The 17,253-nt window shown below is 34.2% G+C and overlaps 1 protein-coding gene across 1 annotated transcript in view; it reads left to right on the forward strand.

Moving 5' to 3' along the window:
- The window catches only part of acadsb (acyl-CoA dehydrogenase short/branched chain), a 70,409-nt gene that overhangs the window by 25,579 nt on the left and 27,577 nt on the right, over positions 1-17,253 (forward strand). The window contains exons 4-8 of the mRNA XM_039769444.1: positions 1,538-1,744; positions 2,710-2,880; positions 7,646-7,771; positions 9,177-9,269; positions 14,325-14,414. Of these exons, the coding sequence (XP_039625378.1) occupies positions 1,538-1,744; positions 2,710-2,880; positions 7,646-7,771; positions 9,177-9,269; positions 14,325-14,414 (687 nt within the window). The remainder of the gene's footprint in view (positions 1-1,537; positions 1,745-2,709; positions 2,881-7,645; positions 7,772-9,176; positions 9,270-14,324; positions 14,415-17,253) is intronic.

Raw genomic sequence — 17,253 nt, forward strand, 5'->3', positions numbered from 1 at the left:
CTTGAAATTTTTTTCTACCACCAAATGAATAGTGCATTAAGTGAGTTTGTCAAAGTTCTTGTGGAAAAAATTCCCCCTTCCTCAATAAACCTCATAATTATGCCTTTCAGGCTTGTTTAGTTTTGTCACTATCATCATTATTATCAACATTACCAGCTATTTCCCAGATTGACACAGGTTGCCTGGTTGCCCTCCGATTTTTTTTTTTTTTTCTGAATTTTCGGCAGTGGGCCAACTTTTTTGTTCTTCCTCTGGACCACATCCCTTCCACCTCTGTCACTAATCTTCCTCCTCCTTAGCCTTTCACTCCACCTGCCCAGCCCACCTTTGTCTGTTTCTCACAAGCACAACAAATATGACCTTTACATCAAGGTTTTCTCTGAAATAAGTATTTGTCTTTCTCTCACCCAGTGACATGCAACATATCTACCTGATTATGTACGGACTTTCTGTTTTTTTCTCAGTTTGAGGTAATTTGCCTCTTAAATCATCTAGATTTAGAAAAAAAATCTCCAGTAAGTCATTTATCCTGTTAAAAGTGTACTGTAAATAAAGTCATACAGTTTTAGATATAAAAAATCAGATGATTATATCCTCCAGTAAGTTATTTATCCTGTAAAAAGTGTACTGTAAATAAAGTCACACAGTTTTAAACATATAAAAAATGAGAATGATTTTGAAAATATTTATTGCATTATTCCCGAATTGACAATACATATGATACTGCAGAGGAAAGCACTTTCCCTTAGCTTCTTTTAGCTGAAACATTTGCCAATATCAGATGTAAAATTGTTCCATATGATGAAAAATGAAACAATTGAATTTTCTTTCACTGGAGCACACATTGCTGATTGTAATGGTACTAACATTTTAAACATTCCACTGGATAGCTGTCTGGGCCTGCAGCTTTACTTTTTTTCAGTGGGTTTATGGAATCTTCAATTTTAGAGAGCCTCAGAGCTATATGGAGTATAGTATTTGTATTTTATCAAAGAAATCATTAACTTGAGTTTCACCTTCTTTACACAATTTTAAACTGCAAGGAATAATTATGATCCTTAGTAAACTGTGTAATTAACATCACAGTTAATTTTACTGTGACAGTAAAATTGTAGTTTTTGAGGGCCTATCTAAATTTGGATTTAATACACTTTTACAGTCTCCCACAATCTTGAATATGTTTAATGTTTTTGTTGTCTGTTTTTCAGCTAAAAATACATTGAATTGGTATATATAAATAAAAGTGTTTGCCCACAGAAAATAACATTTTAAAGGTTTTTACCCAGTTTTGAAGAGTGTCCAACTGTCATTAGAATCTCTTTTCAATAGTTGTCATTGTGTATATTATTAAGAGGTTTACAGCGTTAACTTTAATTTGTTTAATTTTGTATTTTGAATTTAAAGTGATGGCATAATTGTCATTAGAAACATGGTATTAGTATTTTTTCTTCAATTGTTTATAATCTAGGGATAGTTTTCCAAGTTTTCTGTTCCTTCTCTGATGCTTTTATTTTTAATGATTCATCCCTTTTTTTAGTTAATGGGCATTGAAATTGATGAACATTATGGTGGAACTGGAGCTTCTTTCTTCACATCAATTCTTGTGATCGAAGAGCTGGCTAAGGTTGATCCATCAGTTGCCGTCCTGTGTGACATTCAGAATACACTCATCAATACACTGTTTAGAAAATGTGGTACTGAAGAACAGAAAAGTTATTATCTCCCCAGGCTTGCTACAAACATGGTAATAAAGGTTTTCTCATTTTAATTACATAGATAAGCTTGAATATATATTTTAGTTATAGTATTGATATGATTTGTATGTATTTTTTCAGTAGAAGCTGCAATATATGCCATTTTATTGTTTGTTTATTTTTAATATTTGATGCATTAACTGTCAGCTAGAGAAATGTATTGTGTGAACGTTGTGTGAAGTGCCATGCCTCACAGTCAGTTTTGTAGAGGCAACAAAATTAATCATTTAGTGACTACTCTCATAGAAGACTGTTGTTTTAATAACTTTATTATACAGCTTGTGTTTCCTTAAAGATCAGCCTTAGAAGAAAGTATAATGTTCACCTTTCAAATTGGAAGGAACAATATCAAATGCAGCTAACATAAACAATCAAGCAAAAGATATGTAAACTTTTTTGGTCAAAAAAGTTACATCATAAACAAAAGTTCCAAAAAGTAACAAAAAAAATAGACAAAATCATCATCTAAAAATATGAAAAAAAGTAGGTCAAAGTGCAAGAATGAAAAACAATACCCATCAAAATACTATTGGAAGAGGTAGTTGTTGGAAAGGCACAAAGTACTCAATGTTTAAACAACACCATCATCTCCGTGCACCCTCTTTTACTTTTCCTCTGCCCCTCCCATTGTGTGGCAATGTTGTAATTAGAGTAGCCTGGCAAGAGATGCAAGGAGGATTAGGTGGTAGGGGTAGCTGGGGTAATGGCACAAACAAGAAAGAATGGGATGAAAAAAATAACTGTTTTATAATGTGATTAAACTGATCTGTTATTCACTCTTTTTAATGTATCTATTTACTGAACAATATATAATGATATCAGTTAAATAAAATATTATTATTATTATTGACATACTGATTATTTATAAACATACTTTAAATACAATATATAATGCAGAAGTTTTACATTAGTTGTGCAAATGTGTGAATTTCCTTTTTGTTGTTGCCTGTTGCAGATAGGCAGTTTTTGTCTTTCAGAAGCAGAATCTGGAAGTGATGCCTTTTCTTTGAAAACAAAGGCAGAAAAGCACAAAGATTATTACATCATCAATGGGTCCAAGATGTGGATAAGTAATTCTGAGCAAGCCGGAGTCTTTCTTGTCATGGCCAACGCTAATGCTTCAGCAGTAAGTAGGATCATTGCCATGTAAAATATGTTTACTTATTTCAGTTTATTTAGTAACAATTTTGATGATGTTCACTTACTGTGGTTGTGCATTTGTTAATGTTTTTAAAGTATTTTGCAATATATCTTATAATTTATTTCAAGTTAGACAAAAATAATAAAGCATAAAAAATAACATCAGAAGAAACTAATATAGATTTGTTACCATAAAACAATGGAAAAGTATACAATATAATATATACAATAAACTTATATAGCAATTGATTGCAATTTTACCAAAGGTTTAACAGAGCGGAAGGAGCAATTAGATGTTAGAGATTAAGAGGATGGCCTTAGAAATGTTGCAAGAGGGGGAAAAACCCTACTTACTTGGGAAAACATCCTAAAACCCTTGTGAACAAACAGTTGTCATCAGAATCTAGGATTCTTAAATGCCACTGAAGGAAAATACACAAGGCCACAGGACTTGACTTTAATATTTTAGTACTTTAAATGTTTTTCAGGCAACTTTGTATTTAACTCTTTTTTGAAAGAATCAATTACTTTAAACTGTATGTTAAATACATTTTTATGAATAAGGGCTGCCTTTGACTAATTGAGCATTTTTACAATTGTAAAATACTTTATGGCAGCACTGAGAAACACACGGTGTTCCCGTTTATCTGGGATCTTCTGTTGAAAGCTGCTTGAAAGAGAGGTTGGGGAAGAAACCAATATAATTTTCCCATTCAGTCCAGTTTTTTCCTGCATTCCTATACATTATGAGAAAAAACAGCTTCAGAGAAAATCCAAGGAGCAGTGTATAGAGCATGCTATGTAGAATGGTTAAAGGAGCTAAACTTTTTAATCATGAACAAGTGATAGGTACAGAAAGATTTAAAATCATAAAGAGAATGATTAAAGTGACCACCAGCTGTTAAAGTAACTGGAACTATAAATTCATTCAATGAATTGCATAGTAATTAATTGAAATTAACATGTAGAAGGCTTTTAATTCTCGATTGTTTTAGACATACTAGACAACTAAATTATTAACTGAATTTGGGTAAATAGCAAGTTCAAATCACAATGTTTTGATACCTTCAAACCTCACAATTTAATATTTCTTTTTTTTTTTTTTGCTTGAAACTGATTAATTGACCTATGGAGGTTCTTTAAAAAAACACAAAGGTGGTTTCTACAGAGGATGTATATCTCGGGATCTAATAGTATGGGTGACATGGGAGTTGGTATCGGCCATTGTAAGAGATTAATATCTAGGATGGAGCTCTGCTAGCAGTGGTGTTATTTAGATTTTTTTTCTAATATTATTCTGAGGTATCCTGTATTTAGCCAACCCAAGAGGATTTAATTCTAAGTAAATTAAAAGCATGAGCAGGAGATCAAGGGTTCAGATAAAGAAGGAAAAGGTAGCTAAAGTTCCATTAAAGGCTAAACCAGTATCAAGTTCATAATACAGCCTACTAGAGTTGGAGGAGATGGGTCGAAGGAATGGATCATCCGGGACTTCATGCTGCAGCATTGGCTTCAGACAAAATCTAATGAGGGAGGCGGGCAGTGAGAATTCACCAATCTCACATAGGTTATTGGAACTGAGGATTGCGTCACTATCTGTGCTGTCAACTACTACCAATACATTGAGTGAGTCAACAGCATCAACACCAAGCAAACTTGCAGCTCCACCTTTGGTGCGTGGAGAAAATGAAAATTAACTGTCTGAGCTGAAGGTAGTGATTACCACACTCGGGGGCAGTATAAACGATATAAAGAATGATATAAATGAGGATATACACAAGGGCAATGACAAACCTGACAACAGAATAGACAATCTGCTTCAGGATTTAAAAGACGCAAATATAAGTTTAAGTAATAACTTTCCTGTAAGCTTTAAAAACATTCTAGTAACAATTGATGAAAAATAAAGGAAAATATGAGTAAAATTGAGAATAATATTTGAGTACTTGGTGCTCATCTTGAAGAAGTTAAGCAAACATTTATGACTCATATTGAAGAAGTTGAACAATTGACTTCCACCGTTGACAAAAAAGGAACTGTTGCGAATCTGAATGCAAAGTGCTTGGTGATAAATTAGCTGTGCTGGAAGATAGATATAGAAGGAACTACCTCAGAATCGAAGGTCTCCCTGAAAACCTTGAAAGTCCAAATTAAGTGAAATTGATGGATGACTTGTTCTCTTAAATAATTGGAGATAACTTCAAATCAGACACCAAGATCTCATCAGCTTACCTCATATGTGGATCGAATGCCACAGAACAGAGAAGCTTGATTTCACATACTACAGGTTATATAAAATTTTATGTCAATTTTCAGACAGAAAAAAGATATTATATTTGAAAATAACCGCATTCATATTATCCCAAGTTTCTATCCTTCAACATCTGCCGAATGAGCTGCATTCTACTGCATTAAACAGCATTTAGACAAAGCTGAAATCAGATACAGCCTCTTGTTTCTAGCTAAATTGAAAGTGATTTTTGATGACCATTTCTACATATTTAATTCCCCTAAAGAAGCAGAAAAAAAGCTAAAAGATCAATCCCCACATTAATTTGAAACATGAGCGTAAATCCTATTGTGTCTTGGTAATGCAAGGAAGATTCTCCTTGCAGCTTGGTCTATTTGTAATGCCACATTTGCTGTAACTATGCATTCAGTTTTTGGCTCTTTTTTTCCAGGTTACTTCATATTTATCCTTTTTACCCCAACAATGCTAACTGCAAACAAAATAATAGGCTCCTTAGCCGAAATACCTGGAAACAATATTAAATCAAGGTTAAAGCTATTGTATAAAATAACATACTACCTTTACTTAGGTTTTCAAAAAACCCTGAAAAGTTCAGAATTGTTCTTTGACCAAACAGTGAATTTTGTGAGCTGCAATGTCGAATTTCTCAATAACAATCTAAAGAGAAAAAGGTATTTTCTTACCTGACAGGTCTAAATGCCACGATGATATTTTTTTACAGGAGACTCACTTAATAAGTAAATACCAGTTTCTGCTGCAAAGAGTTTGGACTGGCCAAAGGTTTTACTCCAGCTATACAAAGAAAACTAGAGGTGTGTGAATCTTAATAAACACAACAATCTCATTTATAATATCAGATGTAGTATCAGGCAGCACGGTGCTGCGGTGGTAGCGCTCATGCCTCACAGTTAGGAGACCTGGGTTTGCTTCCCGGGTCCTCCCTGCGTGGAGTTTGCATGTTCTCCCCGTGTCTGCGTGGGTTTCCTCCGGGCGCTCCGGTTTCTTCCCACAGTCCAAAGACATGCAGGTTAGGTGTACTGGCGATTCTAAATTGGCCCTAGTGTGTGCTTGGTGTTTGGGTGTGTCCTGCGGTGGGTTGGCACCCTGCCTGGGATTGGTTCCTGCCTTGTGCCCTGTGTTGGCTGGGATTGGCTCCAGCAGACCCCCGTGACCCTGTGTTTGGATTCAGCGGGTTGGAAAATGGATGGATGGATGGATGTAGTGTCTGATCCAGAAGGGCAATATGTCATGGCGAAAGGTAATTTATTTAAATCCAAAGTCATTTTGATATATATGTATGCACCTAATGTGGATGATAGAGATTTCATCCAAAATGTATTTTCATCTATTCCTAATGTGATCACTCATAAAATCAAAATGGCTGGAAACTTTAATTGTGTTTTAAATCCAGACCTGGTCTTCCACTACAGTGGCGATAACATTGAGCACCTCAAAAATAATCACATAGTTTGTAATGGATCATAACGTATGAGACCCATAGAAATTTTTAAATCCAAACTCAAGCATATTCCTTCTTCTCATCAGTATGTCACAGTTACTCAAGAATTGATTATTTCTTAATCAATAATAATTTTTTGATCATGGAGCTTAAATCACTATTCCCTAAACACTCATCACATAGTTGCCGTCTTAACCCCTTGTTGTTAGCAGATGAGAGCTGTACAAAGTTCATCTCTGAGCAAATGTGATTATATTTTATAGAAAAATGCATCCTCAGAAGTCTCTGCAAGAATACTCTGGGGAAACTTTAAAGGCTTTAAGAAGATAGTTTATTTCATATCTTTCCCAGAGAAACACATTTGAAACCTAGATGGTTTTGGAGTTAATCAGCAAAATTACCAGAATAGATCAAGTATACGGCAGGTCATTACTTTGAACATGGAGAGAAGACTAGTAAGATCTTCACTAAACAAATCCACAAGCAGGAGTTTGCAACCCGATAACTAAAATTACCAACACAGATAAAATTATTGACCATAAAAATACAACCCACACATATAGAGAGTACTATAAGTCCTTTTGTTTTACCCAGTTTAAAGAAGGCAAGACACAGTCTAATGAGTTTTAGATGCATTACAGATACCACAGCTATATATTCTTAGTGTACAGAGAACTGGATAAACCTCTGACGCTGTCAGAATTATGCTATAAACTCAGCCCAGTGTGGGAAAGATGCAGGCCTTGTTGGCTACCCAGTGGAAAATTATAAAAAGTTTAAATAAGTTGGCTCCAATACTATTAGCAACATTTATAAAAGCTAAAGACAACAAAATTCTACCTTAGCCTCTTTGCCAATTATTAATTACCACCTCATAAGGGATAGACAGTGTGCACTTTTCTTTTGGCAATGCTGTTTAGTCATCAATTTTTGTGATCCTTTTAATGTAAAATAAGGCTTCTGCTGTACTGAATTATTTGTTTTTAATGTTTTTGTTGTGCCTGTTTGTGTATTTTAATTGTAAATTTTCTGTTTATGTAGGGCTACAGGGGAATAACTTGCTTTATTGTGGATAGAGATACTGAAGGACTGAGTATTGGAAAAAAGGAAAACAAACTGGGGCTAAGGGCATCTTCTACTTGTCCATTGACCTTTGATAATGTTAAGGTACTGAAGATATATTCAATAATTAAATCTAAATGTGCTTAAAATATAGTATTTAGCTTTTGTCTTTTTAGATGTGAAACATTTTAGATATTGTCAGTGTTCCCATGTTTATTCACGAAGGTTTGCACTTCCCTAATTGTTGTGTTTTTGGGAATGTGGAAGAAAAGTCAGAGTACCTGGAGGAAAACCTTGGCAGAGACAGTGAGAATGTGCAGACTTCACAAGGACAATGACTGGGCATGGGATTCAAATCCAAAACGCGGATCTGTTTGGTGGCAGTCCTACCCAGTGTGATACCTTGCCATGCCAGGCTTGCATGTTTCACAGTGAATTAATAATCTCCGTGGTGGGGTTGGCTTAAGTGAAAACTCATATTAAAAGTTGCATTAAAAATTTGAAATCATGTTGTTTAATTGTAGTATTTTAATTCATTCCATTTGTCTTATTTTTATCTTTCACGTTTTGTTTAGTAAAACTTTCCTAAACCATAGCATCATATTGTGAACATTTTTAATTTTCACTCCTCTTTTTCTCACACACAAACATAAATGCATTCATATTCAACTGCCTTCCAATCAGAGTGGTGAAGCTTAAGCACTTATTATATCATTCTGTTCTGTTCTAGGCTCATTTTGCTGCATTTTGCTTAAGTTGTAATGCAAAACAAATATGATTTTGAATCAACAAAATAAAAAATTTGCATTTAAGGTCACTCAAAATTATGGTCAATCACAGAGGAATAAAGACAATCCACATATTTTGAAAGTTAAAATTCATAGGATTAGGCTCTCAGTAAGCCAAGGATAGCACTTTGGAGTTTATAATAAATGGTGCTTATTCCTGCCATGCAAGAGTTTTATTTCAGTGTTGTGACGACCTCTGCTGGCCATTTCCTTACATTTAGAGTAGAGTGCAGCATCCTGTTTTGAACAAGCAGAAAGTTAAATTCAGTAGATGCATGTGACGTTGCTTTTTTATTTTACTTAGAATAATCTAGTTATTAACTGTTCTTAACATCCCTGGGCACATAGCTGTTAATCGCAAATGCCCTAATACTAAACTGTAAATCTCGACTACTTGTGTCCACATGTTCAGAGGAAAACCTGTTTATCAGCAAGTTATGGCCGATATTAGTCTCTCGTCTACCAAGGTTATGGCAGAGGCATGTTGGCATCCTTTCTCTATGCCTGCCTTGTTCTGGCACCTCATTTTCTCACATCTCCTCTACATATTAAAGTCGGCTCAGGGTGAATTGAAGTCAGTGCTTACTCATGCAGGAACTCATGTAATCAAAGCCATATTTATCAAACAATAATGGCTTAAAAGTTGTTTTTTTTCTCATCATCATAATTACTTTTTTTGTTCTTGGTATTTTTGGTAATTTTTGTCTTTTTTAATGTTACAGGTGCCTGAGAGCAATATCTTAGGGGAATTAGGCCAAGGCTACAAGTATGCTATTGGAATGCTGAATGAGGGCAGAATTGGGATAGCTGCTCAGGTTTGTGTGTGTTTTTACTTTTTTAATATTGATACAATATGCAGTAGCTTCTAAAAATGTTTGTATTGCCAACAGTTGCTTCAGATTTTAATGAATTGTCTAGCATTTTTGTGATTTTTAATTTAAACTTCATTAGTTTAATAAAATTATTTTATAGGTGGGGTAACAGCACACACCCCATAGATAATGTATAATTTAATGTATCTGGTAAAACTATTCTTGCAGCTGCAAGTATTTCTTGATAGGTCTCTGCCAAGACTTGAAAATGTTCATAGATTGTCTACAACTTTCTAAGAATAACTAACCTCGTTGAGGGTTACAGTAGTTTAAAATTATTGTTGCCTGGGCTAATGATTACAAAAATATTCCCTTATCATTTCTTTTCTGGAAAATTTTGTTTTTAACATACATGTGGATTTCAAAGATGCTAGTCATGGCTTTTAGATTATTATAGATATAATTGCCAAGAACATCTTTCCAGAAAACGTACATTTAGATTTCGTTGTCATTTTGATGTCCTGTATAGCTGTAAAAAGAGCTTTTCATACAGGAAGTTCACTTTTTAATCAACAAACACTTCTGTATTTTATTATATAGACTAATATTTTATAGAACTTTCTATACATTTTTTGTTATCTTTCGCATTAAGTTTATTCTGTTGAGGTTTTGTTTTTGTTTTTTTGTTCCTAGAGCACCACCTACAGGTACATGTTTTAAATATGTTTTCATGTATTATGCAAACATCAGTTGCTGCCATACATATCACTCTTGCTTTACTATTTTAATGAAGTACACTTAGCCAATAAAAATCATTTTGCTCAATCAAAGTCATTATATCACCCTTCCTTTATATACTTTCATTAAATGTTCTTCTTCCTGCATCGTCTTACACAGACACAGATTAAAGTAATGGGACCAAAAAGGTACAATTAAATCCCAAATGGAAATGTTACAGTCAAGAGGGGGAAATCACCACCCTCCAAGAAAAGATATATATTAGTGATCAAGCTAGATGTGAGAGTTGCCAGGTCTCATTTATAAAACTTTGTGTGGATTTGAGCCTAACACAGATAAAAGCGTATGGAAAAAATTAAAAAATCAGATTACTAACACCTGCTCTTCATACATTTTTATGCAGTTTTCTCATGAACACCCCTTGAACCCCATCCAGTTGCCACCTGAAACAACCATATATGAACTATGCTAATTAACCTCATAAATACTGTATGTAATTACAGTGCTGACCTTCATTGACTTCTAGAGCAGCCTCCTACCATACACATCTATGCACTACCATGTACATTTGGGGAGTACTATGCTGTTCTCTTTTATCTGAGTACACTAGATCGTGCAAGCTGTTATAGCACCTCTCCTCTGTGTTCTGGGGGTCAAAAAGGTGTAAAGTGGCAGGATCCTAGCAGGTGGCCATTATCACCTGGCATGTGTAATGTTGCTACAATGAGTAGTATTGGCCCTATGAAAATCTGAGTGTTCAGCCAGTTACCTTATCAAAAAGCCAGACATCATGTACAGCACCATCATCAAGTTGTGTGAATTAAATCTGGATTGATGCAGGCCACCAAGCCACAATGTTCATCATTCCCATCATGGAATCAAAGGTGACTTATATGTTAGTCGAATGTAACTGCTTATGGTTAACAAAAGCAGCTTCATTCTTGTTTGGTGCCCTTATTGCAATGTAAGTGTAGTCAGTCGCTCCAAATATATTCGGAAAACCTGACTGTGGTAAATTGACTTTATATGTTTGCTAAAAATGTTATGTTTTATATATGTACACCCATACCATACATAAACTGAACGAATCACCTCTTCAGTTGGTTAATTGCTTCCAGGACAGCGGGCATGATGGAACTGAAGCTTGGCTGAGATATTCCTGAACTGTTGGCTAGTTCTCCGAGAAGTGACAACAGATAGCCCTATCAAGAGATGATGATTCTTCAGTTCAAATACATAGCATTGGCCCTCTTAAAAGGGAACTAAATTAGAGTCTGCACATCAACACTTTTGAGATCTAATATGTTTGTCACATCAACGTACATTATAATAACGATATGAATTATTAGGCATGTGAGTCATTATTTACCTTGTTTGACTTCATTTTTGTACTTGATCAAGGGTCTCGGCATTTCCCACTTGTTCTGTAATGTTGCATATGAATGGGTCAGAGATGCTCCTATCAAGTGTTCTTTTATAAATCCTGACTTTTGCGTGGAATGTTGTGTATTCACATTTTGGATCTCTTGTTTTATAAATCTGACCCTGTACTACTGTGTGGTGTGTATTTATTGTTCTAGTACTTCAGCCTAAAAAATGGTGGTCTCTATTAGTTTGCCTGAATGATCATCTCCAGATGGCATAAGTCTTATAGTCTGTAAAGCAGGTGTGCTTGATTGTGAAATTAACTTGCGGACATCAAGAAACACATTGTGACTTACTTCTTTCAATCATTTTTCTTTTTTTAATAATTATTAATCTGACACCTTCTACCAGCACATCCAGCTCAGTGGTTTTATATGTCATGAACTATACCGTCATAGATGGGATACCTAGATGTTACATACTCTATGTAGTGGATGAATGAGAAGAAGTATGTTAACAAAACTAAAATGTATGTTTTGGCTGAGCTTCACTCTGCTAAACTACAACCGGGTCGTTAAAGGACATAAACATTATATGCGGCAATCACATAGTGCAAAATATTGTTATAGCTTTTATTATCTTTTTATTGTCTAACTTTAGATAGTTATATTTCCACAAAATAAACTTTAGGCAGTATCTCAAAAGTTTCAGGCTGCCTAGTTAAACTTCTGAAGTTGTAATCATTTAGATTTGTATAGAAATACATTAATCCATATGAATAGCATCTACAGCAGAAAGCATGAGAGATTTAACCATCATTTGTATGATAAGAGTGGGGCTACCACAGACATATTGAAGTATCAATAATAAAATAGATGAATGTGAAGGCAGTGTGTCATCCAGTTCTTCACTTGTGGAAAACAAAATGATGCTGTATGTGGCTTAGTCTCTTACTGTTTTCTATAAATATTGACCTTGAACATGCAACTAAGTTTGTCTATTTGAATCTGAACTTTGTAATGCAGATGAGAGAGGATAATGCAAGATGTCTCTTATATTGCTGTTAATAATATTAAAATAATATAAAAAATTTAATATTAAAAATTGATTAGAAATTAAGTGGGATTAGCTCCAGCAGACGCCCTGACCCTGTAGTTAGGATATAGCGGGTTGGATAATAGATAGATGGATGGATGGATATTTGTTCTTATAAAAGAAAATATCCTTTATTTTGAAAACATAAAATAAGTTTCTGGCCAATCCGAGTAGATAGTTCTTCCAATAGGTTTCTGTAGAACTTCTGTGTTAAACTTCGTCAGGTTCGTGAATGATAACATGTGCAATTAATAACTGTAACTCAAAATATTTCTCTTATAAATAACTGCATAGATTTTATGAAGAATTTTATATAGGATTTCACAAACCTTTGGTAACAGAGGATAATTATTAGCAATTAACCAAGGTTTCTGCAAATTAATTTTATCTTTAATAATGCCCCCCTCCCCCCACTATATACACTTTGGTTTCTGGAACCTGGAATTTGGCTTTAGCATTTTAATTTATGCAAAAAAAAATGGAAGGGGATATACATGTTCTCCCTGTGTCTGCATGGGTTTCCTCTGGGTACTCCGGTTTCCTCCCACAGTTCAAAGACATGCAGGTTAGGTGGACTGGCAATTTTAAATTATGTTCTGAAACATTAGCTTCTAAATTATTAGTAAAGTATTCTTTTACATATAATTCCAAAAGCTAACTAATAAAAACTGATAAAATTATGTTTCCTATTTTTCTATGACCCTGTCAGTCACAGGCTCTTGGAATCATCCTAACTTTCCTGCCTTTATATCATACCTGCATTTATCACAAAGAAAACTAAACTGTCAGAGGAATTGTATCTCCTAGGTGTTGGCTAGTGAGTCCTCATTTATTAGATGTTTCATGTATTATTTCTGGGGACGTTACAATGCTGCATGTGCTTAAGAGCAGTAATGACCAAAAAAGACTACTGTGACCTTGAAATTCATAGTCAGACCGAGATGACTTGCCCTTTTACTATGTTCGTTGTGGATTAGTTGTCAACTCATCCTATAATTTTTTTAAAATTTTATTGTAAATGTTTACAGTGTATTTATTTTTAAATCTCCTGATGTCTTAGTGACCACGTGTGAATATATGGATAAAATGATACAGGACTACACTGCTGAAGAGGTAGAGTTAGACAGAAGTTCTCCATTTATTTTAGTGATTATTATGAGGAAATCTATTTGTCTAAAAGGTTAATATGAAACCTTTAAACTATATCCCTGACACTGAGAGATATTATTTCGATATATTTTCTAACATATTAAAAATTGGGTTTATAATAATGTATTATTTATCATTGACATTTCAAAATGTTACAAAAGGATGTGAACTCCATTTAGAAGGATAACAACTTATAGGCTTTGTGATCTGAGAGCAACATTAACTATTGTTTTGGAATACATTATAAAAAATGCCCAAGAGACAAATAATGAACACGCGACTGTAAAAGGCAATAATAATTTGTGGTGACAATGCAGTAGGACAAATAGCTGCTCTGTAACTCTTCTCATTGGACCCATTACTAACTGCCTTTGTTTATAATGACATTGGGTCAAAATAAATAAGGTTTTCAAAAAATAAATATAATAAGGTTGCATTATGAGAGGCATGTGGGATAATGTTATGTATTTTTCAAAAACCTTGCTACATAGATATGTCATTATGTAGACAGTCAAGCACTTGATCATGAATTGTCAAATGTGGGGCTTGATAAATTAGATACAAATAAATGTGTCTGCAGAAGTGAAACCCTCATAAAACAAAGGTCTTCTTAGTGAAAAAAGTATTATATTGTCTTTGTCAGTTTTTGATTTAATTATTAAAATGCCACAAGTAATTAACAAATACACCACTTTATCTATTCTTGTTTAGATGCTGGGACTGGCACAGGGCTGTTTTGATAATGCAATTCCATATACACAGCAAAGAATTCAGTTTGGAAAAAGGATTTTTGACTTTCAGGTACAATTTTTCCATTTATTGTATGATAGCCAGGTAGTTCACTTAAACATTCTACTCTGATTATTCCTGTTAAATGTAATTAACACTTTGTATTCTAAGTCACTGGTATTTAATTTGTCTTTTAAATAGACTTTTTATTTCATGTTATAGGATACTGATTTTGCAGGCATGTTTTTTCCACTCTTATCAATTAAAATGACCCATGGTGATTTGTTTATATGTTTTAATAGTCTTAGTTTACAGAACTATGTCTGGTTTCTTTGACCTGCTAAATTTGAGCTCTCACTGTAAAATTTAAAAATAATGCCAATGATTTATCAAAAAAAGAGATGTGATAAAAAAAGTGTTGGACCTAAATCTGAAATGATTAAGTAGACAGAGTTTAGCAGTTGTATACTAAAATATGTGCATTAAAATTTCAAGCATTTGTAATTTATAGCATTTTTTGCTTGCTTAAGAACTATTCAACATGGATGCTACTGAAAGCTGCAAAATCAAGTATTATAATATAAATGAATCTCTAATATCACTCAGGCATAAGATAATTGAATCTATAATACTAGAGAACAGTACAACTTTGGAGATTCATTTTCACTTATTCCACTGAGATCAGTCCCCTTTATATGCCACAGACAAGAGGTAGGCTGCAGAATTCTTTTGCAACAAGATGTCTCTCAAAGATGACCCAAAATCTAAGCATCTTTTACCATTAATGATAGAAAACACTTTTGCTACTGTGGAGGAAATCATAATTGAGATTTGAATTGTGATGGTGCTTGAGATTATTCTTGATAATTAAACCTGAGCAATGTCTTTGAGTGCCGGTTGTCTACATCATTGACTCCTGATCTGTCAAACTACTGTATATACTCTGGGGCAAATTTAGGAATTGTTTTACAACTGGGGATGAAACTTTACACTGCTAAGCCAGTATAGGCAGGACTATAGATACCATTTTTATGATACTGAGGATATATGCAATATTGATTACATGCCTCATAAAACCCTCATAACAATTTAATGATTGATTTGATTTTTGTTACAGTCAGTTAGGGAAAAACAGGGAGGAAACCTGACAGCCACCTCTTTCTGCTTCACAATTATATGTCTGCTCATACTCCATGGGATACAAAGTCTGCTGTGAGAAGCCATGGATTCAAAGAGAGGCAATTCTCACCCTTTACACCAAAAAAGGGTCCATGTGACTACCACCTTTTCCCCATTCTGAAAGTCCCCCTTCTTGGGACAACTGACAACATATGTCAATGTTGAATGTATTACGTCAGCTAAAGTATAGTGGCTGTACAATCAAGGCAAAACCTTTTGTCTGAATGACATTGACAAGCTTTGTGAACATCATAACAAGTGTATTAGTGTTACCGGCAGTTATTTTAAAAAGTACAACTTGTTTATTTTACTGGTGTTTCACCAAGCTCACTACCCATAATGAAGACTTATATATATATATATATATATATATATATATATATATATATATATATATATATATATATATATATATATATATATATATATATATATATATATATATATATATATATATATATATATATATATATATATATATATATATATGATATATATATATGATATATAAAAATAAAAATATATATATATATATTATAAGGGGCCGTTCAGGAAAAAAAGATTGGTTCGTAAATATATACATTGGTTCAGATATATATATCGGTTCAGATACATTGGTTTGAATATATACATTGGTTTTAATATATCCGTTCAGATATATATTTCGGTTCAGATATATACATTGGTTGGGATATATTGGTTGAGATATATACATCGGTTTGAATACATCCGGTCAGATATATACATTGGTTGAGTTATATATAAATTGATTTGCATAGATCCATTCAAATATATACATAGGTTGATATACATTGGTTTAAATATATATATTGGTTAAAACAGATTGGTTTAGATATATACATCGGTTCAGATACATCCGTTCTGATATATATATTGGTTCAGATAGATCCGTTCAGATATATACATTGGTTGGGATTTATGGGCAGGCACAACGCGGCCACCCATGTTTAGCATCTCCCTTTCGCTTCATCATTGCTTCACCACTGTTGTAATTATTGTGCACATTTTATACATGTAGCGTATGCCTGTCTGTCGCGTTTTGTTTCGTAAGCCCTCTTGGTTGGGGGTCCTTATTTAAAACACTCGCACAGATACCCGCCTCTTCGCCTCGCTCCGTCCTGCCCCGGCTCATTGTACCCGCCTCACTCGCTCCTTCTTGTCCCACCCATGACAGATTCTTCTCAAAAGTAGAGTTACCAGAAAGCATTAATCGCAGCCACAGTACGTCCCATTTTTTCACCTCATGAGACGCTGGTTTATCATTGGTGGAAAGCTTCCTTGTGATATCTGTTATTCCCTATTGGCAGCATTTCATTAAAGGGCAATCTGCTTCAGCAAGGAACTTAGTCCTGTTTGCGTAACTCCGCCTCCCACGGGCATCGAGCAGAAGTCTATTATAGTATATGGACGAAAAAATAGGTTCCAGTTATGACCATTACGCATAGAATTTCGAAATGAAACCTGTCCAACTTTTGTAAGTAAGCTGTAAGGAATGAGCCTGCCAAATTTCAGCCTTCTACCTACACGGGAAGTTGGAGAATTAGTGATGAGTCAGTGAGTCAGTCAGTGAGTGAGTGAGTGAGTGAGTGAGTGAGTGAGTCAGTCAGTCAGTGAGGGCTTTGCCTTTTATTAGTATAGATTCCTGCTTCACAAATAACTGATGTCTGTTTTTATTGTAAAACTGAGAAAACCACATATATGCGCGTACACA

The sequence above is a fragment of the Polypterus senegalus genome, chromosome 1 (assembly GCF_016835505.1).
Source record: "Polypterus senegalus isolate Bchr_013 chromosome 1, ASM1683550v1, whole genome shotgun sequence".
NCBI classification, from domain to species: Eukaryota; Metazoa; Chordata; class Cladistia; order Polypteriformes; family Polypteridae; genus Polypterus; species Polypterus senegalus.